The 27355-nt window shown below is 36.3% G+C and overlaps 1 protein-coding gene across 1 annotated transcript in view; it reads right to left on the bottom strand.

Annotated features, from left to right (window-relative positions):
- DNAH14 (dynein axonemal heavy chain 14) overlaps nt 1-27355 on the bottom strand; it is a 343434-nt gene that overhangs the window by 263020 nt on the left and 53059 nt on the right. The window contains exons 5-9 of the mRNA XM_084979196.1: nt 23468-23598; nt 20954-21106; nt 19323-19435; nt 11111-11173; nt 3712-3850 (exon numbers count right to left, since the gene is read on the bottom strand). Coding sequence (XP_084835322.1) covers nt 3712-3850; nt 11111-11173; nt 19323-19435; nt 20954-21106; nt 23468-23598 — 599 coding nt within the window. The remainder of the gene's footprint in view (nt 1-3711; nt 3851-11110; nt 11174-19322; nt 19436-20953; nt 21107-23467; nt 23599-27355) is intronic.

Here is a 27355-nt window from a genome sequence, read left to right as displayed (position 1 = left end):
AAAAAGGAATGGGTCACAAAAAAATTTACATTTCTATTAAGCACTCAAAATACTGTCAAATAAAACACCGTCATTCTTGAGTAGGAAACACAGTCAAAGTCCCAACACTTTAGCTGGTTCTGGGACCCTGCATATGTCACAACCTCTCTAGGATTTAGTTTGTCATTTGAAAGTAAAGTTTTAGATAAAATGATTTAGGTCTGTTCCCTCCTTTCTAGTTCTAAATATTTCAGTCCCTTTAAAGGTATGGACGAATAATGCTGCCTGCCAATATCACAAAACAAAGGATGTAGCAGCCAAGAGGCCAGCAACCACTGCAGCCACCCCTAACAGTACACCCTGAGGGGATTCAGGATGGAGGAAAGCAGGATACTGGCCCTAGATAATTAAAGTGCAAATCAAAAAGAATGATTTCAGTAAGCCCAGACTCTTGCATCTTTCCATACAAAGAAAAGTGCCAAGTTCATTCACCTGTCTGGTTTTCTCCCATTAAACAGGAACCTTCTAATGTTCCAACTAGCTAGTTTTTGTTGCAAAGATCCCAATATATTCTGACTCTTCCTTTAACGTTCAGAGCGGTCCCTCAGAGCTATCTGAGAGGCTGCCTTCTGGGATTGAGTCCTCAGAAAGTCTGCCAGGTAAAACATAATTCTTAACCTCTAGGTAGTGCATATTTTTTCAGTTGACAGAGGTGTGCTTTCATCCAGCAGTGTACATTGGCACACCTATGAACTCCATTCAAGGCATTAACTTCTGAACAACCCCACCATATGCACTCATGACCTCACTTTAGTCTCCTTCCCTCCTCACTGTCCATCCTTATAGGCATTTCCATCCCCAGTGACATGCAGTCCCCTTAGTCCTAGTGCCCAATTGGCCATCTGCTGATTCTAATCCAGGCTCAGCTCTCTACTCTATGAATCTCAGTTCTCCCTCCATCTGACCCTGGCTTCTCCACAGTCTCAGAAACTTCCATTCTTGCAAAACATCCCCACAACAACCTCCACTAGAAGCGCCCCTGCCTTAAGGGCAGGTTTGGCTCCTACTTTTCCCTTATTCCGTATTCTTGACCTGATGTTCAAGACCCAATCTAACTTTCAAATCAAACATACAATGAATGTTTTACACACATTCATATTCCTTACTTAACTGCCCCTCTCTCTCTGGATATGCAAATCCAACATAGCCCAGCTCACAATATCCTTCCTTCAGGAAGTGTGCCCTAACTTTCACTCCAAAGAAGGCTGATCTCCACCTCCTCTGAATTTCTGTAGCATGACTATTTTACAAGTATTATTTGCAAGGAAATGTTCCTTGCCTTATATTTTGCTAATCAGCTAGCTAGAATGATTAGCAAAACTGAGGGACCACTTCTAGAATTAGTTATAAGTTATCATTTCATGTAAAAAATGATCCCTTCCAGGCATTCCCGTTGTGGCTCAGTGGTAATGAACCTAACTAGTACCCATGAGGATGCACATTCAATCCCTGGGCTCACTCAGTGGGTTAAGGATCCAGCATTGTTGTGAGATGTGATGTAGGCCAGCAGCTGCAGTTCATGCATTGCTATGGCTGTGACCTAGGCCGCCAACTGCAGCTCTGATTGGACCCCTAGCCCAGGAACTTCCATATGTCGAAGGTGCGGCCCTAAGACAAAAAAAAAAAAAAATTCCTTCCAATAAACTGTAACAAACTCAATACAGAAGTATTTTGATATTTTGTTTTATAATTTGTATCCATCACCTCTGTACTTTGCATCTAACAGATAATTAACACACATTATATTGTCTGGAAAGGTTCCTTCCCTTCTGCTTCATGTTGGTGGAAAAGAGCTGACATGGCCTAAGGTCTCCAATATCTATTTTCTGTCATGCTGTTGCCTTACCATCTATTAGCATTTTAGGCATAGACTTCCAAGATATTCTAAAGTCTCTTTTGCCTTACTACCTATCATTAATTCAACTAAGTTACTCAGTCATTCATAAAACAACATATCACAGCTGCCCAACCAATCTCCTGCATTAAAACCACATCCAAAATACTCAATGAAATGTTTCCTACTTAACTTGAACTTAATCCTTTTGAAACATTTAATTTTTTTTTTCTTTTTAGGGCTGTATTTGTGGCATATGGAAGTTGCCAGGCTAGGGGCTAAACTGGAGCTTCAGCTGCTGGCCTAAACCACAGCCAGAGCAGCTCAGGATCTGAGCTGCGTCTGTGACCTACACCACAGCTCATGGCAATGCTGGATCCTTAAGCTACTGAGCAAGGCCAGGAATCAAACCTATACCCTCATGGATACTAGTCAAGTTCACTACCACTGAGCCACAAGGGGAACTCCTTAATAGTCTTAATATAACTATACAAATGACACTTCATCTGTAGTAATTAACTCATCTTTTTGTAAGCAGCTCTTTGCAAGAATTCACCCTCAGCAGGAAACCCCCGTCTTGTCACTTTAGCAAAGTTATGTTTTAATATTAAACCAGGCATCCCCTGCTCATCTCCAGCCCAAACACACTTTCAAATCTTTTGATCACACAATATGTGGCCTAACCTCTTGGTTCTTTCTGTAGATCAAATAAGTAAAAAGGATGAATAAGTGACTAACAGACCATGAGATCTCTTCCCCAGCTTCCCCTTCAGTAATCCCGTGAACAGGCTATGTGAACAAGACAGCATCTAAAGAAAGATCGTAAGAAGTCCACAAGCCTGCTCACAGTGGGAGATGGTGATGATTCTGACCCCCTGTCCCAAAGATTCATTGAGATTACTTGCTTTTTCCCTTCAGCAACTTCTATGGCCAAGCAGAATCTTCAGAAATGATTTTTGGGGACACTGAGCCTATCATCTCCCCGTATTTCCAGCATTCTAACTAAAAGCAACCTTCCTTTCTACCAACACCTGCCTCCCTCTCTCCAGTATTAGTTTTTCAAGCAGCAAGTAGCCTGACCTGAGTTCATTAACATTTCTCCATTAATTCTTTTATCTACTTACTCATTCAAAAGACTATTCATTGAGCATCTACTATGTATCAGTCACTATACATAATTGATTCTAAAAATAAGTTATGTATAAGCATTAATCTTATTTTATGTGTATAGTTAACACAATTTTTGTACTCATTGTCAAACGTATAACTTTTGCTATTTCTCTAAGTCTAGATGACTATCAATGTTACTTTTCAGTATCCCCCTTACACTTAAATTTATAGGTCTATGTACTTAACCTCTTTGAAAGAACTAGTCTCCTATAAATTAAATTAAGTCATCTGTTAAGAAGTCACCCTTTCTGGAATCATAGAACAATAGAATACATAAATTTAACCTAACATTCTGAATAGCAACTTATGATAACTTCTTGACATGCTATAGAGAAGAGTAGCTGGTAACTATCAATTATCTATTAGAGATAATTTATTGTTTATAAATAATACTGCACATTATAAAAATAAAGAAAGGGCTTCATAAAAAGACTTTGGTTAAATGTAAAGAAGAAATTTTTTTTCTTAGTTATTAACTTAGGGAATATTGTTAACTAGTAAAATTGACTGGAATAATGTTCTTAGTAGGTATTTTAAAACATTAGTCATTCATAGGGATGGTTTTTACTATGGATCTAGTAATCTGAATTCCTTTGATTTAAAATTCCACTTGTTATTCCTATTTTCTATATAGCACTATTAGTTAATGGCAAGACATTTCTACCTACCTTGACAAGGCATATGGCAGATGGATTATCTTCATTACCTTTTTTGAGACTAATTGCATCTTCATAGAGTCCCTTTATATAAAGCAAACAGCCTTGAAATAACTCGTCAGCCCAAAAAAGATGGCTATACAAAAATGACCTGAAAGTGAAAAAATTCTCACAGACTTATCTTCATTCAGGATCACTGAAATTTAGAGGCAACTAGTATAATTAAGTTCATATGCCTACAGTTAATATACTACATCTACCACAATTTAAATGATACTAATAAAGATCAGGCAGCATTACAGGTTTTTTTTTGGCTCATAATGTTGAAGGCAAGATTTTGATACTGGGTGTGTTGAATAAGAGCAAAGGAGGAGGGGAAACAAGAGATGAGAGTATTCTGTTACACCATTTAATGTTAATAATTTTAAAATACTAGGAAGTAATATCCAAAATGAATTATATTCTGCTATTTATTAAATTTAAATAAATTTCCTCAATTTATTGTTTATCCAATAACAAAAAATTAACTAGATTAGGGACCATTTGGAGAATGTTTCTTAAATTCTCTCATCATTTATATCCTAAAATAGAGAAGTTGGTTCCTTTTTTTCCTCTCTGCCCCATTCTACTAGTTTGCTCATGGTCACAAAGATGAGACCAATCATTGCTAACAACAATGGAAAGAATAGGAGGACAGAAGTGGAGGAGAAAAGAGCGGAATGGAAGACATAAAGCTCCGTGAAAATTGGATCAAGAAAAGCAAACATCCCCATGCAAAAGTGTGTAGAGAAGAGGGGGCCTTCTGCCCTCCACTGATTCCTTGTAAGGTAACTAATTTTTATACATATACAATAAGCTTTTTCCCATCTTTCTTTTTTTTTTTTTTTTTTTTTTTTTCTTTTTAGGGCTGCATCTGCAGCATATGGAGGTTCCTGGGCTAGGAGTTGAATTAGAGCTACAGCTGCCAGCCTACACCACAGCCACAGCCAACACCTCAGCAAGCCAGCTGCATCTGTGACCTACACTGCAGCTCACAGCAACACCGGAGTCTAAACCCCCTGAGGCCAGGGATGGAAGCTGCATCCTCACAGACACTATGTTGGGTTCTCAACCTGCTGAGCCACATTGGGAACCCCTCATTTTTCATTCTGTAGGTGAAAGCTTTACATACTGTGAAGCTAGTGAAGCTTAAGCCTTGTGGGCTCTTTATTTGTACCACCTCTTTCAAAGCCTTGTTATTTGTCTTAAAGAAGACCTCCTCAAATTATATAGGCTTCACATGACATACTATTCCTGGAGGTAGAAAAAAGTGTTTATTGACATTCCCCTAAGCATCCAGTATAGGGAAGAAGAGGGATCATATTAAAAACAAGTGGTACACCCCAGAAAGAGAAATGTTACAAAAACCAAACTCAATCTTGGTATTTATCAGCAAAAGAATAATGACCAAAACTCAGGTAAAAATGAACTCACATTACCCAAAATTAAATGTTTAAGGCTTTCTTTTTTCCCCTCTGGGAAAAAAAAAAGTATTCAAGTTTTTTTGCATATTTTAACACGGATATAGAGAAATGGGTGCATTTTAAAATAATTAAAAGCATGGGAGTTCCCATCATGGCTCAGCCGAAACGAATCTGACTGGTATCTATGAGGACACAGGTTCAGTCCCTGGCTTCACTCAGTGGGTTAAGGATCCAGCATTGCTGTAAGTTGTGGTGTAGGTTGCAAATGCAGCCTGGATCCTGACCGAGTTGCTGTGATTGTGGCGTAGGCCAGTGGCTACAGCTGACTCGACCCCTAGACTGGGAAGCTCCATATGCTGTGGGTGCGGCCCTAAATAGACAATAATGATCATTATAAGCATGGAAAAACATGAAAAATTTTGGTGTTATTATGGCAAGATCTGACAAGAGAAAAATTATGTATCAGTGGATGATTGTTCAAGTACAGGTGTTACAAGGAACCCACTAACAAATTTCATTCTATTGTAAAAGCAAACTAAATATAGCCTCTGAAACTTTACTAATGCTGAACATAAAACTGCTTGGTATTAGAAAATATATCACAGAGGTCTATTAAAATTCAGGTCCTGGCTTCTAGGAAAGTGGAGTAGATGTACATTTCACTATTCTTCCAGCTAAGTACAACTAAAAATTCTGGGCATCATCTATAAAGCAGCCATGGGAAGATACTGAAAGGTAGAGAAGGGAAGGGAAGCTGCCAAGAAATGACATGGTGCTAAGTTCCCTAGGTTTTCTTTTGCCTCATATATCCCAGACCCGGAGTTAAACCAGCAACCTGGAAATGTCAACAGGTGCAGACAAAAAAGCCCACTGTCTAGCAACAGAAAACTTTGAAACAATAACCATTCTAATCCAGTCAAATACCACAGGAAAAAAGGTCAAGTGGAGAACCTAGAGTTCCATCCCTGGCAAGCTGTACTGAGGCACTGCCAAGGGTAGAGGGCTGGGACTTTCATCTTTGCTGGGTGGTAACAAGCAAAGAAAAAGAAAGCTAAACAAAGAAATAGAAGACATAAAGGAGAATCAAATGGAAATTTCAGAATTGAAAAATGACTAAAACAAAAAACTCAGTGGATTGGCTCAATGGCAGAATGGAATGAACCAGGAAACAAACCAGTGAATTCGAAGACAGAAAAACAGAAATTTTTCTCTCTGAACGGAGAATAAATAAGGTAAGAAAGATGAACAGAACCTCAGGGACCAGCGGAACTATGAAAAAATATCTAGTGTTTGTGTCTGCGGTCCTAGAAGGAGAAAAGAAAGAAGACAGGGCTGAAAAAAAAATAATTGAAGGAATAATGGATGAAAATTTGCCGAGTATGTCAAAAGAAACAGAAACACGGAGATACAAGAAGCCTGGGTAACCCAAAGCAGAATAAAGACAAAGAAATCCATACCAAGACACATCAAAGTCAAACTTCTGAGAAACAAAGGTGAAAGCAAAGTCTTGAAAGCCACGAGAGAAAAAAAAAAAAAAAAAAAACAAACCTACAGATTATGGCAATTCAAATGAACATTACAGGCCAGAAGAAAGTGGCACATATTTCTCAAGTGATGAAAGGAAAGAACTGTCACCTCAGATTCCTATATGAAGAAAAAATAGTCTTCATTGTGTGGAAATAAAGACATTCTAGGATAAAGGAAAATGAGAAAATGTGTTGTGAGCAGACCTATATTAAAAAAAAAAAAGAGGAGGAGGAACTGGGAACATCAAAAAGGAAGTAACAACATGATAAACAAACCAAACTGAATACATTTTTTAAAATGAAGACTATCCTTCCTTATTTTTATAAATTATGATTGATTTTTGGAAGCAAAACATAACACTGTCTAATATAGTGGCAAATGCATGCATATAGAGGAAATATTTAAGACAATTATAAATGAGGGAGAGTAAAGGAACATAAAGATGAAGTTCCTATAATTCATTCAAATTGATAAAATAGCAACACCTATAAACTGTGTAGGTTTTGTGTATAGAATGTTATACCAACAGCATCCACTAAAAATCTACACAAAAAGATACACTGAAAAATACTATAGATTAATCCAAATGGAATTCTAAAAAATATGCAAATAACCTCCAGGAAGACAAGAAGAAGAAAACAGGCAAACAAAAAAATAGAGAGAAAACAGAGACTAAAAACTAAAATGGCAAACTTAAGCCATAATATATAAATAATTAGATTAAATTTAAATTTCTAAATACACTATTTAAAAGACAGAGATTTGCAGATGGATTTAATAACATGACCTACGTATGTGCTGTCTATAGGAAATTAACAGCCAGCAACAATGCCCCTTCCTTTCAACCCCTCATCCCAGCCACCCCTGTAGCAAAGAATGCTACTTTAAGGAGAGAGAGAAGTTGAGTAAAAACTTCAAATGATAGCAAGAATGTGCAGAAAATGAATAACTCATACATGTGTATGAAAAAAGGGTACAATCACTCCAGAATGCCTTGATAGTTTCTTAAAAAAATAAACATGCAATTATAATATGACCAAGTAACTGTACTAAGGGGCATTTACCCCAAAGAAATGAAAACTTATGCTCACACAAAAACCCATATATGAATGTTTATAGCAGATTTTTCTGTATTAAGCAAAAACATCCAGGTGTACTTCAAGAGATAAACAGTTATATAAACTGTGGTACATCCATATCATGGACTGTTACCCAGCAATAAAAAGGAATGACTGATGTATGCAACAACCTGGATGAGTCTCTACAGAGTTATGATAAGTGAAGAATCAATCCCAAAGGTTACGTACTTCATGATTCCATTTATGTAACATTCTTGAGAAGACAAAATTATAGAACTGGAGAACAGATTAGTGTTTGCCACAGGCTAAGGACAGAGTGGGAGTGAGAGAGAATTGAATATAGCTATTAAAGAGTTACATATCAGAGAGAAGCTGAAAGCCTTCCCACTAAAATCTGGAACAAGACAAGAATGCCCACTCTCACCACTTTTATTCAATATAGTTCTGAAAAAAAATACATAAATAGTTCTGGAGGTCCTAGCCACAGCAATTAGATTAAAAAAAAAAGCAAATAAAAGGTATCCAAATTGGAAGGGAAGAGGAAAAATTATCACTATATGCAGATGGCATGATGCTATATACAGAAAACCCTAAGGACTCCACACAAAAACTACTTGAACTGATTTACAAATTTGGCAAAGTAGGAGGATACAAGATTAACATTCAAAACTCAGCTGTATTTCTATATAATGACAATGAAATATTAGAAAAGGAATATTTTAAAAAACACCCTTTAAAATCGCACCCTCCCAAATTAAATACCTAGGAATAAACCTGACCAAGTTGGAGAACTAAAAAACATTAAGGAAATTAAAGAGGATTCAAAGAAAGGGAAAGATATCCCATGCTCCTGGATCAGAAGAATTAATATCATTAAAATGGCCATACTACCCAAAGCAATCTACTGATTTAATGAAATCCCTATAAAATTACCCATGAAATCTTTCACAGAACTAGAACAAATAATCCAAAAATTTATTTGGAACTATAAAAGACCCAGAACTGCCAAAGCAATCCAGAGGAAAAGAAAACAAAGCAGAAGGCATAACTCTCCCATAATTGGATAATGTTACAAGGTGACAGTAATCAAGATGGTGTGGTCGTGGTACAAAAACCAGACATACGGGTCAATGGAACAGACTAGAGAATCCAGAAATAAACCCAGACACCTATGATCAATTAATATTTGACAAAGGAAGCAGGAATATAAAATGGTTGAGAAAGACAGTCTCTTCAGCAAGTGGAATTGGGACAACTGGACAGCAGCAGGTAATCAATGAAATCAGAACACATCCTCACACTACACACCAAAATAAACTCAAAATGGTTAAAGACTTAAATATAAGGCAAGACACCATAAAACCCCTAAAAGAGAACATAGACAAAACATTCTCTGACATCAATCATACAAATGATTTCTTAAGTAAGTTTCCCAAGGAAAGGGAAATAAAAATAATAATAAACAAATGGGACCTAATCAAACTTACAAGCTTTTGCACAGCAAAGGAAGCCATAAACAAAGTGAAAAGACAACCACCGGACTGGGAGAAAATAGTTGCAAATGATGCAACTGACAAGGGCTTAATCTCTAAAATATACGAACAACTTACACCAAGTCAACAACAAAAAATAAACAAATCAAAAAATGGGCAGAAGATCTAAATAGACATTTCTCCAAAGAAGACATACAAAAGGCCAGCAGGCACATGAAAAAATGCTCAACATCACTAATTATTACAGAAATGCAAATCAAAACTACAATGAGCTACCACCACACTGGTCAAAATGGCTACCATTACTAAGCCTACAAATAAAAAATGCTAGAGAGGGTGTGGAAAAAAGGGAACCCTCCTACACTGATGACGGAAATGTAAATTAGTACAAACACTATGGAAACCAGTATGGAGGTTCCTCAGAAAGCTAAATATAGAACTACTAAATGACCTAGTAATCCAACTCCTGGGCATATATCCAGACAAAACTACAATTCAAAAAGATATATACACCCATAAGTTCAGATCAGCACTATTCACAATAGCCAGGACATGGAAACAACCTAAATATCCCCTGACAGATGTGGTACATATACACAATGGAATACTACTGAGCCATTAAAAAATAACGAAATAATGCCATTTTCAGCAATGTGGATGCAACTGGAGATTCTCATCCTAAGTGAAGTCAGTCAGAAAGAGAAAGACAAGTACCATATGATATCACTTATTTGCAAATCTAAAATATGGCACACATGAACCTATTACAAAACAGAAACAGACTCACAGACATAGAGGACCAGACTTGTGGTTGCCAAGGGGGAAAGGGGAGGGAGTGGGATGGATGGAGACTTTGGGGTTGGTGGATGCCAACTACTACATTTAAAATGGATAAGCAATGAAGCACTGTAAAGCACAGGGAACTATATCCAGTCTCTTGGGATAGAACATGTTGGAAGATAATATAAGAAAAAGAATGTATATATATGCATGACTAGATCACTTTTTTGTATAGCAGAAATTGGCACAACATTGCAAATCAACTATACTTTACTAAAAAAAAAAAAAAAAGTGAAAAACAAGTCAACATATAAAGTCAATGCTCTGGTCGTCATACCAAATGTTTGCAAGATGTTACCACTGAGGAAAACTGGGTAAAAGGTACATGAGATCTCTCTGAATCATTTCTTAAAACTGTATTTCCATCATAATTATATAAAAGTCAAAAAGCTTAATAGCAACAATGAAACTTGACTGCAAAATAGAATTAACTGTCATCTATCTTGTTAGATCAAGTGACCAAAACCTCATCACAGCTTCTTCATAGCACTATGATTTCTGCACACTACAGAATGTTATACTGGGAAATTTAAAAAGCAGTTCTTATATTTATATATAATACATACTATGTTAAATATAAACAATGCTGATAGTCTTTAAAAATAAAATGGGATAAATTTAAGCATAAAAGGTATAGAATATGACTTTCCAATCAACTGAGTGAAAATTAATTTCTATCTCTTTGCATAATACATATTTAAAATAAAGTGGGAGTTCTCTTTGCAGTTCAACAGGTTATGAACCCGACTAGTATCCAGGAGAATGTGGGTTTAATCCCTGGTCTCACTTAGTGGGTTAAGGATCTGGTGTTGCCATGAGCTGCAGTGTAGGTCACAGACATGGCTCAGATTCCGAGTTGCTGTGGCTATGGTGTAGGCCAGCATCTGTGGCCCCAATTTGACCCCCTAGCCTGGGAATTTCTATACGCCACAGGGCCCCTTCAGAAAAAGCAAATAATAATAAGGTTTCCTCTTGAAGTTTTTATGAATGTAATCATATCAAGACTTACCTGCTCTTCTCTGTCTTAATTCTTCTAACAGTCAATTTCCAAGTAACAAATGACTTATTAATTCTGAAAAGAAAAACACTCCTTATATTCTATATTCATAAATCATGTATTAATAGAATAAATGAATAATAATCTGAGTAAGGCTTAGTAATAATAGAAAATTCCATAGAACATGTTTCATTCATCCTGAGTTACCTAAAGTAAATACTAAGCCATATCACTTTTCTCCCCAACTTTCAATAGAATATATGGAGAAAGTAAATGTAAATAAAAGTCACTATTATTCTCAGAGATGCATAATTAATTTAGTTGCAACATAAATATAAAAACCATGTCACTTTCCCTTATAGTTTTATTGGCTTACTACTTTTAAAAGAGAATCAGGAGTTCCCGTCGTGGCGCAGTGGTTAACGAATCCAACTAGGAACCATGAGGTTGCGGGTTCGGTCCCTGCCCTTGCTCAGTGGGTTAACGATCCGGCGTTGCCGTGAGCTGTGGTGTGGGTTGCAGACGCGGCTCGGATCCCGCGTTGCTGTGGCTCTGGCGTAGGCTGGTGGCTACAGCTCCGATTCAACCCCTAGCCTGGGAACCTCCATATGCCGTGGGAGTGGCCCAAGAAATAGCAACAACAACAACAACAACAACAAAAAGACAAAAGACAAAAAAAAAAAAAAAAAAAAAAGAGAATCATTTTTCAAGAAGAGTTAAGATTTAATTTTCAATGATAATGAAAAGGTACATTAATAAGAAGTCAATGTAAAAAATTAATATACTGGAGTTCCCATTGTGGCACAGTGGTCAACAAATCTGACTAGGAACCATGAGGTTGCAGATTCAATCCCTGGCCTAGCTCAGTGGGTTAAGGATCTGCTGTGAGCTGTGGTGTAGGTCACAGAGGTGGCTCGGATCCCACATTTCTGTGGCTCTGGTGTAGGCCAGTGACTACAGCTCCGATTAGACCCCTAGCCTGGGAACCTCCATATGCCATGGGTGCAGCCCTAGAAAAGGCAAAAAGACAAAAAATAATAATAATAATTAATATACAGACTAAATTTTCCCCCCAAAGACATAGGGTGACTAAATGACAAAAAACACAAGAACCATACATATGCTGCCTACAGGAGACTTACATCAGATCTAGAGACACACCAGAGACTGAAACGAGGGGATGGAAAAAGGTACTTCCACACAAATGGAAATCAAAAGAAAACTGGAAAAAATACTAATATCAGACAAAAGACTGATAAAAGACTTTTAAAAGAGACACAAAGACACCATATAATGAGCAAAGGATCAAACCAAGAGGAAGATACAACTGTAAATATACATGCAACCAACATAGGGGCATCTAAATATATAAGGCAAATATTAACAGACATAAATGGAGAAATTGGGTTTTTCCAATCTAGGAAACCAAATCCAATCCAGTAACATAACTTAATAGTAGGGGACTTTAACATCAATAGACAAATCATCCAGGCAGAAAATCAATAGAAACACAGGCCTTAACACATTAGATCAAATGGGCTTATTTGATACATAGAGAGTATTCCATCTGAAAGCAACAGAATATACATTCTTTTCAAAGGCACATAGAACATTCTCTATGATAAATCACATGCTAGGCCACAAAACAAGCCTTGGTAAATTTAAAACTGAAATCATATCAAGCACCTATTCCAACTACAGTACAATGATACTAGAATTTACCTATAAGAAAAAAAAAAACTTCAAAAATCAAAAACACGTGGAGGCTTTTGAGAAATTTCTATACTGTTGTCCATGGTGGCTGTGCCAATATACATTCCTACCAACAGTGTACAAGGGTTCTCTTTTCCCCATGTCCTAGCCAACACTTGTTATTTTTCTTTTGATGACAGCCATTCTGATAAGTGTGAGGTAAAATCTCATTAACATTTTGATTTGCATTTCCCTGATGACTAGTGATGTTGAACATCTTTTCATATGCCTGTTGGCCATCTGCATTTCCTCATTAAAACAGTCTATTCAGTTCTTCTACCCATTTTTAAATTGGTTTTTTTTTAATGTTGTTATATGAGCTGTTTAAATATGTTAGATATCAATCCCTTTATTTGTTGTATCATTGGAAAATAATTTTTCCCATTCAGTTGTCTTTTCCTGCTGTCAGTAGTTTCCTTTACTGTGCAAAGGCTTTTAAGTTTCAGCAGGTCCCATTTGTTTACTTTTGATTTTATTTCCTGTACTGGATGGATCCAAAAAATATTGCCACAATTTATGTCAAAGAATTTCTACATATATTTCCCTTGAGTTTTATAGTATGTGGTCATACATTTAGTTCTTTAACCCATTTTGAGTTTATTTTTGTATATGGTATTAGAGAATGTTCTAATTTCACTCTTGTAGCTGTCCAGTTTCCCAGCACTACTTATTGAAGAGACTTTTTCCATTGTATATTCTTGCTTCCTTTGTCATAGATTAGTTGACGAAAATCTGTGCATTTATTTCCAGGCTCTTTATTCTGTTCTGCTGATCTATGTGTCTGTTTTTTTGTGTCAATACCATACCGTTTTCATTACTGTAGCTTTGTAGTATAGTCTCAAGTCAGGGAGTGTGATTCTTCCATATTCTTCTTTCTCAAGACTGTTTTGGCTATTTGAGGTCTTCTGTTTCCACACAAATTTGAAATTTTTTTTTTCATTTTGTGAAAAATGCTATTGGTATTTTGATAGGGTTTGCACTGAATCTGTAGATTGCCTTAGGTAACTTGGTCATTTTTAAAACACTGATTCTTTCAATTCAAGAACATGGTATATCTTTCCATTTGTTTTGTCTTTGATTACTTTAAAAAAATGTGGGGGGTATAGTTGATTTACAGTGTTCCGACAATTTCTGCTGTACAATAAAGTGACCCAGTTTATACATATACATTCTTTTTCTCATATCATCTTTCATCATGTTCCATCACAAGTGATTGGATATAGTTCCCTGTGCTATACAGTGGGACCTCATTTCTTATCCACTCCAAATGTAATAGTTTGCATCTAACACCAAACTTTCATCAGTGTCTAATAGTTTTTGGAATGCAGGTCTTTTACCTTTTAGGTAGGTTTATTCCTAGATATTTTATTATTTTTTGGTGGAATTGTTTCCTTAATTTGTCTCTGAGAGTTTATTTTTTGTTGTATAGAAATGCAACCAATTTCTGTATATTAATTTAGTATCCTATACCTTTACAGAATTCAATGATCAATTCTAGTAGTTTCCTAGTGGCATCTTTAGGATTTTCTATGCATAGTGTCATGTCTTCTACAAACAACAATATTTTTACTTCTTCCTTTCACATTTGGATTCTTTTTGTTTCTTTTTCTTCTCAGGTAGCTATGGCTAGAACTTTCAAAATTATGTTGAATAAAAGTGGTGAGAGTGGGCATCCTTATCTTGTTCCTGGTATTAGAGGAAATGATTTCAGCTTTTCATTGTTGGGCATGATGTTAGCTGTGGGTGTGTCATATATAGCCTTTATTATTTTGAGGTATGTTCTCTCTATACCCACTTTATGGAGAGTATTTATCATAAATGGATGTTCGATTTTATCAAAAGCTTTTTCTTCATCTATTGAGATGATTACATGTGTTTTATTCTTGAATGTTTTAATGTTTGGTGTATCACACTGATTAATTTACAGACATTGAAAAAACCTTGCAGTCCCTTGGGATGAATCCCACTTGATCACGGTGTATGATCTTTTTAATGTCATTGGATTTGGTTTGCTAGTATTTTTTTTTAAGATTTTTGCATCTATTGTTCATCAGTGTTATTGGCCTGTAACTTATTTTGTGATATCTTTGTCTGGCTTTGGTAGCAGCATGATGCTGGTCTCATAGAATAAGTTCAGAATTGTCCCTTTCTTGGTAGTTTTTTGCAATTTGAGAGGGGTAAATGTTAACTATTCTCCAAATGTTTGGTAGAATTCATCTGTGAAGCCACCTGGCCCTGGACTTTTGTTTATTGGGGGTTTTATTTTTTTTAATTTTTTAGCTTTTTAGGGCCAAATCTGCAGCATATGGAGGTTCCCAGGCTAGGGGTCTAATTGGAGCTACAGCTGCTGGCCTTTGCCACAGCAACGCCAGATCTGAGCCATGTCTGTGACCTACACCACAGCTTAGGGCATACGGAAGTTCCCAGGCTAGGGGTCCAATCACAACTGTAGCCACCAGCCTATACCAGAGCCAGAGCAATGCGGGATCTGAACTGTGTCTGCAACCTACACCACAGCTCATGGCAACACTGGATCCTTTTTTTTTTTTGGTCTTTTTGCTATTTCTTTGGGCCGCTCCTGCGGCATATGGAGGTTCCCAGGCTAGGGGTCCAATCGGAGCTGTAGCTGCCAGCCTACGCTGGAGCCACAGCAACACGGGATCCGAGCCGCGTCTGCAACCTACACCACAGCTCACAGCAACGCCGGATCGTTAACCCACTGAGCAAGGGCAGGGATCGAACCTGCAACCTCATGGTTCCTAGTCGGATTCGTTAACCACTGCGTCACGACGGGAACTTTTTTTTTTTTTTTTTTTGTCTTTTTGGATCCTTAACCCACTGAGCAAGGCCAGGGATCCAGGGATCGAACCCACAACCTCATGGATGCTAGATGGGTTCGCTAACCACTGAGCCGTGATGGGAAATCCTCTTTCTCTAGTTTTCAAAAAACTAAAAATAGAATATATGGCCCAGAAATCCCATCCCTGGATACATATTGGAAAAAAAAAACCCACAAAACCCTAACTCATAGAGATGCATGCATTTCAATGTTCATAGCAGCATTATTTACAATTGCCAAGTTATGGGAGCAACCTAAGTGTCTGCCAACAGATGAGCTAATAAGGTAGATGTGGTATATACACAATGGAATGCTATTCAGCCATAAAAAAGAATGAAATTTTGTCATTTGCAGCAATATGGATGGACTTGGAAGGCATTATGCTAAGTGAAATAAGTTGGACATAGAAAGACAAATACTGTATGATATCACTTAAATGTAGAATCTAAAAAAATACAACAAACTAGTGAATATAACAAAAAAAGTAGCATACTCACAGATATAGAGAATAAACTGGTGGTTACCATGGGCAGACAACATAGGAGTGGGGGAGTGGGAGATACAAAGTATTGGGTGTAGACTGGCCCAAGATGTATTATACAACACAAGGAGTATAGCCAATATTTTTAATTGTAAATGGAAAATAACCTTTAAAAATTGTATGAAACTATAAAATTTTTTTAAAAGATAATATATATCATTTTGATATTATTTAATACTTGTGTTTTTGTTTTCACTTTTTGGCTGCACATGCAGCATGTAGAAGTTCCTGGGCCAGGGATCAAACCTGCACCACAGCTGTAACCTGAACCACAATGACAATGCTGGTTTCTTAACTCGCTATGCCACTAGGGAACTCCAACACTTGTGTTTTTAAAAGGATGCATTCATCCTTTTAAAAACTGAAAAAACCTACAAGGGAAGGAATGGGAAAGTTTCCCTGGTGATTTATTCACCATCCTTGATTTTCACACATGAAATAAACATGGTCAACTGTTTCTGAAAACCTTCCTTAATTTCTCTAAATGAACAGTGCCATCTATTTCATGCACTTGTGGGACTAGTCTGGTACCTTATCACAATCTTTCCCTTAGTAGTTTTTCCATCCTGGTGAAAACAATCATTCTTTTTTTTTTTTTTTTTTTGTCTTTTTATTTAGAGCCAAACCCACAGTATATGGAAGTTCCCAGGCTAGGAGTCGAATTGGATCTGTAGCTGCCAGCCTACACCACAGCCATGGCAATGTGGGATCCAAGCCACTTCTGCAACCTATACCACAGCTCATGGCAATGGCATATCCTTAACCCACTGAGCAAGGCCAGGGATTGAACCTGAGTCCTCATGGATACTAGCCGGGTTCGCTACCACTGAGCCACGACAGGAACACCCTAAAATAATCACTCTTAAACAAATGCTAAGATGTGATACTCACGTGCCAAACTGAGATTCCTGATGCAGTAGGTAAGAGTGAGCGGGGAGGGGAAACTGGCAGGGATAGAATGCCCAGGAGGCCAAACAACCAGCCAGTGTTAGTGACATCAGGGGTTGATTTTGAATCAAAGAAGACTGAAGGAGCCCTGGAGCCACCTGAGTGGTTCAAAAAGAATCTGGTGATGAGGCCGTGGGGACAAGAAATGCTCAGACAAATCTGACAACTTGAACCAGGCTCCAAAGAAGCATTCAAAAGAAGTTCCTATCTCACTCTAATCCAGTCACGGTACCTCAAGAGTATGCGCACCAGGCCAGAGAAATTAATCATCCAGAAAGTTCATGAGGTTAAAAAAGGAACAATGATGCTTGTTACTGTGTACACACCTCTGCACTACATACATGACATGACCACTTTAGGTCATTAATTTTCTATGTAAATATAACCTGTTACATTATTGATAAAAAAAATTAGAAAATATATTAAAAATCAAGTTCAAAATTCAAACGAATCTACAAATTTAAAGTTGACAAAAATTTAACTTACATTTTTCTTAACATATGATGAAGAAAATGAATCATTTTTGCTGTGGACATAGTGATGCCAAATGTCATATAAAACAATGATTCTTGCTCCAGTCCCAACTAGGTTTCCAAAGCCTAGTCAATGAAAATTATTTAGGGCAGAATAGATCCTGAGGATTTATTACAAGGCAAGGACACCAGGGGAAAGTGCAACAATGACACTTTAAATAAACAGATATAGAAAGTAATCCCTTGGATAAGATCACACACTAATAATCTAGAGTCAGAAACTTCTAGCTTCACTAATAGCGCCTGATTTACAAGGATGCAAGTATCATACATATTCTTAAAAAGAAACTTCTCAATTGTTAACACTACACTGCATGTAAGTTAGGTTCCAAACAATAGCAAAACCAGCTTCATCTTCTACCAACCTCTTAACACTTCAATGGAATCACTTCTACCTTTGAATACACATTAAACTTGTTCCTGCCTCAGAACTTTTAAACTTGCTGTATCCTCTGCCTGGAATGCTTCTCTCTCAAGACCCTTCATGGGATGTGTCCTCTTCATCATTTAGGTCTCTGCTTAAACACATCTCTGGCCATCCTATCTAAAGTAGCAAGACACACACACACACACACACACACACACCCCTCTGTTTTATTATCTTTTTGGCCCTTACCACGATCTGAAATCTATTTATTTACTTATGCACTTATTTATTATCTATCTTCCTCTATTAGAATGTGAGATCTATAGGCACAGAGACCTTGCATATTTTTTCCCCAGGTGTGTCTCCAGTGCCCATAACAGTGTAACACAACATGTAACATAATAAACGTTTGTTTAGCAAGTGAATAACTTCTCTGCCACACAATCCATTTACTTCTCTTATAGAAAAGTTCCTGAGGTTTTTAGTTAGCCAACTACTTACCATATTAAATCTAACTATTTAAAACATTATCTCTTTTCCTAGTATATAGCAGATAGCAGCAGGAACAAGAAAAGACAGGCATTAGAGATGAAACAAAAGTTTATCAAACCAGATACCCACACTGCAAGAACATCATTCTGGGACTACTCTGTGAAGGCAGTACTACTCTGTTCAAAAAGTCTCAGGAATCCTGATGTGATGTGATGCAACTTACAACTAGATCAATTTAAAAATGATGACCTTAAATCAACAAGCTGCCCCCACCTCCCTAATTCTGTTTTGTTTTCCTTCATAATATTTCATGTCTACCTGACATTACACAGTCAAGCGTTCCTTTTATTATTTCTCATCCACTATAATCTAAGTTCTTTGAAAGCAAGACACTGGTTTGTTCGATCAGTATCCCAAGCATCAAGAAGGATGCTTGGTTCTTATCAGACCTTGAAGAATATTTATTTAATGAATAAATGAATGAAAAGCAAAAGGTAAGTTAATCATAGTCGATTTAAATTTGCTTAAGTATAAAACATCTTTTTCTTACAATGCTTATCCAAAAAGATTGAAATTAAGATTTTAAACAGGTATACTTCCCTTATCTAAAAAATTTTTATGAAATACCCCATTTCCTATAAAATGCTCCTTGAATATGGCATTACTGCAGTAGAACTCAGCTGTTATCCGGGCAATTGCAATTTCACCAGGATCATACTACAAATAATTGGTTTCAGTCTCATTCATCTCACCGAAAATGGGAAAATATCTTGAATTGCTGTAATAAATAGTAACATCTTCTTTCGTGTAGCCATTCCAAAGAAGGTACAAGTTCTGTTTCTTCTACACCACCTGTTTTAGTAACCTGCACATTTAAAGCACAAAACATGACCTTACTTCTTGAAAAAAATATACACTACTGTCAAGAAGTTAAGAAAACCTGTATTTGGCTCCTAACTATCTGCCTTTATTATTAAGCTTTTTCTACATCTGGCCTCTGCCACTGCATCTACACTCAAATTTGATTTCTCCTTACACACTGCTTCTATACTTGCCATTTTTAAAACTGTTTCTTGTTCTCCACTATAGAGAGGATGAGAGAAACTTCTTCACCCTGAGATACTTTTCACAAATCAGTATTTATTTTTAAGTCTTGTAACTCCCATGTTTTCTACAGAGTAATATTTGTGAACTTAAGTTTAACTACAGGGCTATAGTAGTTTCAAAGTGGGTAACAATCCCATTACCTAGCCAGATATCTCACTTGGACATGCGAAACAACCTGCTCTTCATCTCTTTCCAAGAGTCTCTCTCCCCCACCTAGAGGTAACATTTTCTTAAATTTCTTCATAAATACAAGGTGCCTGTATCAGCACATACGGATTTATGCGCACAGTTTTATTTATATAGAATGTGTTTCTTCCATTTCCAGTTGATAATGCGTATTAGAGGAGTTTCCGTATCTGCACATACAGATCGACTTCGTTTAGATGTGGTCCTGCCCACACAGAGGTTAACTGGGAGGCTGGAAGGGCAGAGGCTGGCAGGCAGACATTAAACAAATGATCAAAACACACAACTGCATAATTATAACTTGTGGTAAGTATCAAAGTACTATGTCAAAATATAATAGGGAGATTCCTACATCTGGGAATGAAGTTTCTTGCAAATCTGAGTAAATACTCCCTTATTTTTACAATTCCTGTTAGGCCAGCAAATGCCTGTTTTTGTTGTTGTAGTCGTTGTTAGTTTTACTTCTTCCTTTAAAAAATTACACTAATATATTAATAAAGTATTTGAGAGGTAAAAATAACTCTTTTTGTTTTGGTTTGGGTTTTTTTGCCTTTTCTATGGCCATTTCCCACGGCATATGGAGGTTCCCAGGCTAGGGGTCGAATCAGAGCTGCAGCCACTGGCCTAAACCAGAGCCACAGCAACGAGGGATCCGAGCCGCGTCTACGACCTACACCACAGCTCACGGCAACGTTGGCTCCTTAACCCACTGAGTGAGGTCAGGGATCAAACCCGCAACCTCATAGTTCCTAGTCGGATTCGTTAACCACTGCGCCACAACGGGAACTCCATAAAAATAATTCTTAAAATTGAATCCTCAAACCTAAAACTCTACAAAAAAGAAAAACAATGTTACTATTAAAAAAACTTCCTGCCGAATTGTATTGGGGAAATGACAATTAAAAAATAAAAAATTTTTTAAATTAAAAAAAAAAAAACTTCCTGCCAAGGAAGTTCTTAAACACAAACTTCATCAAACGAATGGGATTGTCTGAAACCCCAAAAGATAAATTTAACCAATTAAATTATAAAGTGAGTAATATTTTTTCATTATGATTCTGCAACTTGATAAAATCCACTGTAATATTACCTTTGAGATAAATGAAGCAGTAACAATCCAAAATTCTTTGCAATGTCTAGCCCTGTGGGCAGAGACCACCTGAAGATCATACGGATTATAAAGAACTTTAGAATTTTTCCGAGGGAGGCAATATACAAATTCTCCATCATCTTTCAAAGGTTTCTGAGGTTGAAAAGATTTTATTTAATTCACTTGATCAAATCAAATAGTAAAATGGCTGAACAGATTACTCAGTAAAGTGAAACAATGTTAATATAGATTAAAAAATAACTGAATGAAGCTACTACCAAATTGTGTCTACTCAAAGCTCAACAACATCAATCTTCTAAAGAACTTGATGACATGCCTTCTAATAAGTGTTTCACACATATTATCTTTGCAGTTATTCGCTTAAATTTGAGATCAAAGCCTTATCTTTTTAATCTCATTAAGTCAATACAGAAATTACTGTTTTGAGAAGTTAGGTGATTTTAGAAAAGCCACAAAGTCACAAAGTGGCAAAACAGGGATTTGAGTACACTATGACTCTAAACCCACATTCTGAGCTATTGCAATATACTAAATGCCTATTCCTCATTAACCTGGCATTAAGAAATAAGTCGTTCTGCATCAGAAAGTTTTAAATGAAATTTATTTTTTAGCTTTGAAACTTTTAACTTTGTTGATGAAAACGCTACATGAAAGTCTCTTCTGAAAAATAAAATTTTATTATAAAAAGCGTTTAGTATTCTTTGTTCTAGCTTAGTGATGCCTTCAGAATCTGATGAATTGAGGAACTGAACAATTTCTCTTTATTCTAATTCAAAATTGGGGATCCAGTTTTATTTTCAAAAATATGTTTCCTCCCATGAGCACATTGTTTCTTCTCAATTGTCTCAGCTGTTTTGCTTTCTTATTTTGACTTCTGATATAATATCCCCTAGAAACCTTAAAAAATAAGTTTAAAACTGAAAATAAAATGAAATAAGCTCTGAATGATGACTAATATTGTACATGAACTTTGTTACAGTTATTTGACTACCTAAGGCATTTTTTTGTTCTCAGTTTTGTCTCCAAAAAGTTGAGGTTACTAGAAACTTATTGTAGACAACATTATTCTAAATGGATCATAAATATAATAATCCAATTATAGAAGCATAAGTACACTATGACTCTAAACCCACATTCTGAGCTATTGCAATATACTAAATGTTCCAATTAAATTATTCTTTCAGTTAAAAACAAGTCTTTTTAATATTCTCAATTCTTTCTTCACATAAAAATGAAAATACTCTATACCTCTAACATGGTATTTTCATTTAATATCATGGCCTTATGATATTAAAGTTATACACAGCTATTTTTTTTTTCAAACTACTATGTCCACTCTCTGCCAGGCTCCATGCCACAAGCATTGTCTCATTCAATTTTCATAGCTCTCTATGGTGAGCACTACTTCTACAATGTCCATTTCAAGGTCAAAGATACTAAAGCTCACTGAGGTTAGGAACGTGCCCCAAACAACACAGTGAGCATTAAATAGATTCAGAACTAGGTGAAGCTGATTCCATCATGCATGTACTTTAATGCTGCCTCTGAATAATGACCAGAAGACCATTTATCCTCAAGAGAACAGTCTACAGCTGTGATATACACATGGCCAAGCCCAGAGGTCTATTTTTAAATAGTTTTATTGGAACTCAGCCACACTCATTTGTTTATACATTGACTCTTGCTGCTTTTGTACTACAATGACAGAATTCAGTAACTGCAACAGAAAACATACAGCCTGCAAAGCTTAAAGTATTATCTGGCTCTTTCCAAAAAAAAACATTTTGCTGACCTCTGGTCTAGAACAGTGGTTCTCAGCAGTACATTAGAATCACCTGGAGAGCTTAATAAAATACAGATTGCTGGATTCCACCCCTAGAGCTTCAGATCTGGGAGGTCTGGGGTGAAGATGGGAATATGTTTTTCTAATATGTTGCAAAGTGTTAATAATGCTGCTTGCCTGGGGGCTGCACTTTGAGAATCCCTCATCTGAAAGTAGGAAGTGAGGCTCCTTTTCCATCTTAGATCACCTGCAATAAATGAGGTCACAGGAGGCAGACCTTAGTCCTTATCACAGCCTCTACCTCTAGTCATGTGACTGTGGACAAGACACACTTTCCTGGGGAGGCTAATGAGTAAGGAGAAAATGCCAAGGACAAGAAAACAGATACTGAAATAGAAAATCAGTACCAGGAATGATAAAATGAGAATGACAGAATGTTACAAAGCACTTAAGGATTTCTTGTTAAATCACAAAAACTAATCAACAGGAATGTAAGAGTAGATTCAAATTTCAGGGAGATGTCTTATCTGTTCTTCAGCCTTTAAATTAACAAAATTACATCAAATGCTTTTTATAAACATTTACCACAAAACAATGATTGTAATTTAATATTAATGTAATGTCTGATTTTGATATAATGTCTAAAGTGATGATTAATACAGTTTCAAATATTCATTTTTATACTAGAACTGAATAAAATATAATAATACCTTTAGAAGTATCTTCTGAGTTGCAGTTTTGAAACATCTGTATTCCAAATTGCTTTGTGGTAATACAGTTTGCCAACCAAGCTTTTCTCTTAACCTAATAATATGTCTTATCACATCATCATCCTTTGGAACTGGTTTAGAACACCAAAAAATTCAATGTAAGTGCAAATACAGGCACTGCTTAAGGATCATGAATAATGTTCCAAATAATTTATACATAGAGAAAAATTTAAATGGTAACTTAAAGTTGACATTAACACTATGCTATTGGAAGAGACAATATAGCTTAAAATTCAATTTAACAGAAGCTGAAAAGGAGGAACAATATTTTTCCACTTAAAAAATATATTTAAAAAAAAAACCATAATTCTACAATTACTCAGGTAGTTAGCAAGAGGCAATACCAGTAACAGGAGCCAGTAAGAATGCTTTTTTTGAGGGGGGTGTCTTTTTTTAGGGCCACCCACAGCATATGGAAGTTTCCAAACTAGGGGCTGAACTGGAGCTACAGATGCTGGCCTACACCACAGCTACAGAAACACCATATCCAAGGCACATCTGCGACTTACACTGCAGCTTGCAGCAACACCAGACCCTTAACCCACTGAAAGAGGCCAGGGATTGAACCTGATCCTCATAGATACTAGTCAGACTCTTAACCCACTAAGCCACAACAGGAACTCTCAGAGTGCTTTTCTTAATAAAGACCTAAGCTTGGGTGGAAGCAGTAGGATCAGAAAAGAAGAGATGGCTCTATAAAATGGAAATAATTCTTCCCAAAAAAAACTCATCAAATAAAAACCTTTCAGACATTATCCTTCTTGATCTCTGCTGTCAGAGAGCAGCTGACAACTCTCTCATTCTTAAAATATTCTCTTTTCTTGGCTTGTATTTACCATGCTCTATAGGTTGTCCTCTTAGTATTTAAAAGCCATGCTGGCAAAACCAACAATGCTAATAAGTAGTTCAATATATCTGGTCCTCTAGAAATCACAAACATCAACTGATAAAAACTGCTTCTTCTATAAGAATTAAATGAGATTTAAGCTATTGTATAAACAGCGTCAAAAGTAGGAAGGCATTGCATAACCCTAAAAGTATGCTGCTTTCAGTTGCTTATATATGGAAATGCATTAAAAATACTTAATCTTACATCTAACATTAAGTGTAAAAGAAAGAAGGGGGAGTACTGAAAACTAGTATAAGGAGATGGTACAAACTATGTCTGTCCAACCAAAAGGATATATAATATTACATGCTCAGATATAAAAACACATACCTATGAAAACCAAAATAATGTGATATTGACATAGGAAAAGAAAACAGGTCAGTAGAACAGATTAGAGCCTGAAGATAAGACCATTTATAAAAGATAATCTAGTAAGTAAAGAAGGTGGTATTTCAAATCAATGGAGGAATGATTAACTTTTTATAAACCATAATGGGAAAGAGGTTGATGCAGTTATGGGCAAGCATATATTATAAATGAATTGAGAAATAAATGTGGAAAAGCAAAGAAGTATTAGAAGAAAATATAGGAGAATATGTCTATAACCCTGAGGTAACAAAGACTTTCAGAAAAATAATCAAACCATGTTAAAAAGAAAATAATAATAAATATGACTTCCACAAACTTAGTAATTTACCCAGAAGAAAAGCCACCATAACCAAAGTTAAAATATAATTAACATATTAGGAGAAGATGTTTATAACCTAGATAAGAGGCTAGTGATTTTTTTTTTTCTTTTTGCCATCTCTTGGGCTGCTCACGTGGCATATGCAGGTTCCCAGGCTAGGGGTTGAATCAGAGCTGTAGCTGCTGGCCTATGCAAGAGCCACAGCAACGTGGGATCCGAGCCGTGTCTGCAACCTACACCACAGCTCAGGGCAATGCCGGATCCTTAACCCACTGAGCAAGGCCACAGATTGAACCCGCAACCTCATGGTTTCTAGTCAGATTTGTTAACCACTGAGCCATGATGGGAACTCCAAGAGGCTAGTGATTATACGCCAAATATTTAAATAATTCTTTCCAATCAACAGAAAATAAACATTTTGATAGAATGGTGAATAGTTTATAGCTAAGGACAAATGGCCAGTAAACAAATGAAAGAAAAGTTCAACTTTATTAGTAGATAGGGGATTGCAAATTAAAATTACAATAAAAAAGCTGTTCTCACCAATTAGACTGGCAAAAAATTAAAAGTAGGAAAATATCAATTTCTGTAATATTGTAAAAGTATAAATTAATACATCCATTATTGATGGTGATTTGGCAGATTTAATAGATTTGATACTGTCATGAAATATAAAGAATTAATGATTTTCCAGAATATGTAGTAAATTTAAAGAATATCTTTCAAAATAATTTTTTTCTAAATAAAGTTAGATTAATTCAGGAATGAAAAAAGTCATAAATACTGACTAAAACCAATGTGTTATATATCTAACATTAGAAGGTGACATACTTCCCTAGCATGCGAGGTGTATGGTCTAATCTAAGGCAGCAATTATTTATCTGAGAAATATGAGATTGGTCTATATCCAATTTCACATTGAGTCAAGGATATAGGAAATTCTGGGTCAAGGTGGCAACAGAGGAAGTTCCTGAACTCACATTTTTCTATGGATACAACCACATATGGAGCAGTTTCCTTTGAACTACTGATACATATGAAACAATTTCCTCTAGCTGAGTAACAACTACAGACTGGACAAAGAAGAAAAAACTACATTGAAGTAGGTAGGAGAGGCTGACACACTCTTGCCATAAACTCCTCCCCTGCTGGCACAGCAACCCACAACCCACAGGATGGGACTCAAATACACTAAAGAGGTTCAGCTACAGTTTAGATGAAGCTGAAGAAAGGATCAGGGAACTCAAAGAAAAGTCACTGGTAACCACAAAGCAAAATCCTACAGTAGATATACTAAAGATAAAAAGAAAGGAATCTAAGTATTAACACTAAGGAAAGTCATCAAACCACAAAGGAAAAGAGCAAGAGAATAATAAAGGAACAGACAGGAACTACAAAAGAGCTCACAAGTAATGAACAGAATGACAATAAGCACAATTAATAAATATCATTTTAAATATAAATGAGCTAAATTCTCCAATTGAAAGATATAGAGTGGCTGAATGGATTAAAACAAACAAAACCAAGACTCATTTATATGCTGCTACAAGAGACTTCAGAAGAAAGGACACATAGACTGAAAGTGAAGGGATGGAAAAAAATATATACCATGCAAATGGAAATTAAAAGAAAGTTGTAGTAGTTATACTCATATCAGACAAAATAAACTTTACAACAAAGACTGTAATAGGGAGTTCCTGTCATGGCTCAGCAGAAATGAATCTGACTAGTATCCACAAGGATGCAGGTTTGATCCCTGACCTCACTCAGCGGGTTAAGGACCCAGCGTTGCCATGAGGTGGTGTAGGACGCAGATGCAGCTTGGATCAGGTGTTGCTGTGGCTGTGGCATAGGCCAGTGGCTACAACTCTGATCCCTAGCCTTGGGACCTCCATATGCTGCAGATGCAGCTCTTAAAAAAAAAAAAAGACTGTAATAAAGGACAGATCACATTGCATAATAATAAAGGGGCCAATCAACAAGAGGATATAACATCTGTAAATATTTATGTACCAATGTAGGAACACCTAGATAAATAAAGCAAATACTAATATTTATTTAAAGAAAGAAACAGACAGCAGCACAATAAGAGTAGTGGTCTTTAATACCACCTTCATCAATGGATAGATCATCAAGACAGGAAATCAACAAGGAAACACTGGCCTTAAAGGACACATTATACGAAATGGACATAATAGAAACATATATAGAACATTCCACCCCCAAACAAAAGAACATACATTATTTTCAA

This window comes from Sus scrofa, chromosome 10, assembly GCF_054392235.1.
Source record: "Sus scrofa isolate SSC_HxYL_T2T_F1_AM1 chromosome 10, Sscrofa_HxYL_maternal_Yorkshire_Landrace_v2.0, whole genome shotgun sequence".
NCBI lineage: Eukaryota > Metazoa > Chordata > Mammalia > Artiodactyla > Suidae > Sus > Sus scrofa.
The sequence above is the reverse complement of the archived record's forward strand: the minus strand, read 5'-3'. Positions and strand labels throughout refer to the sequence as shown.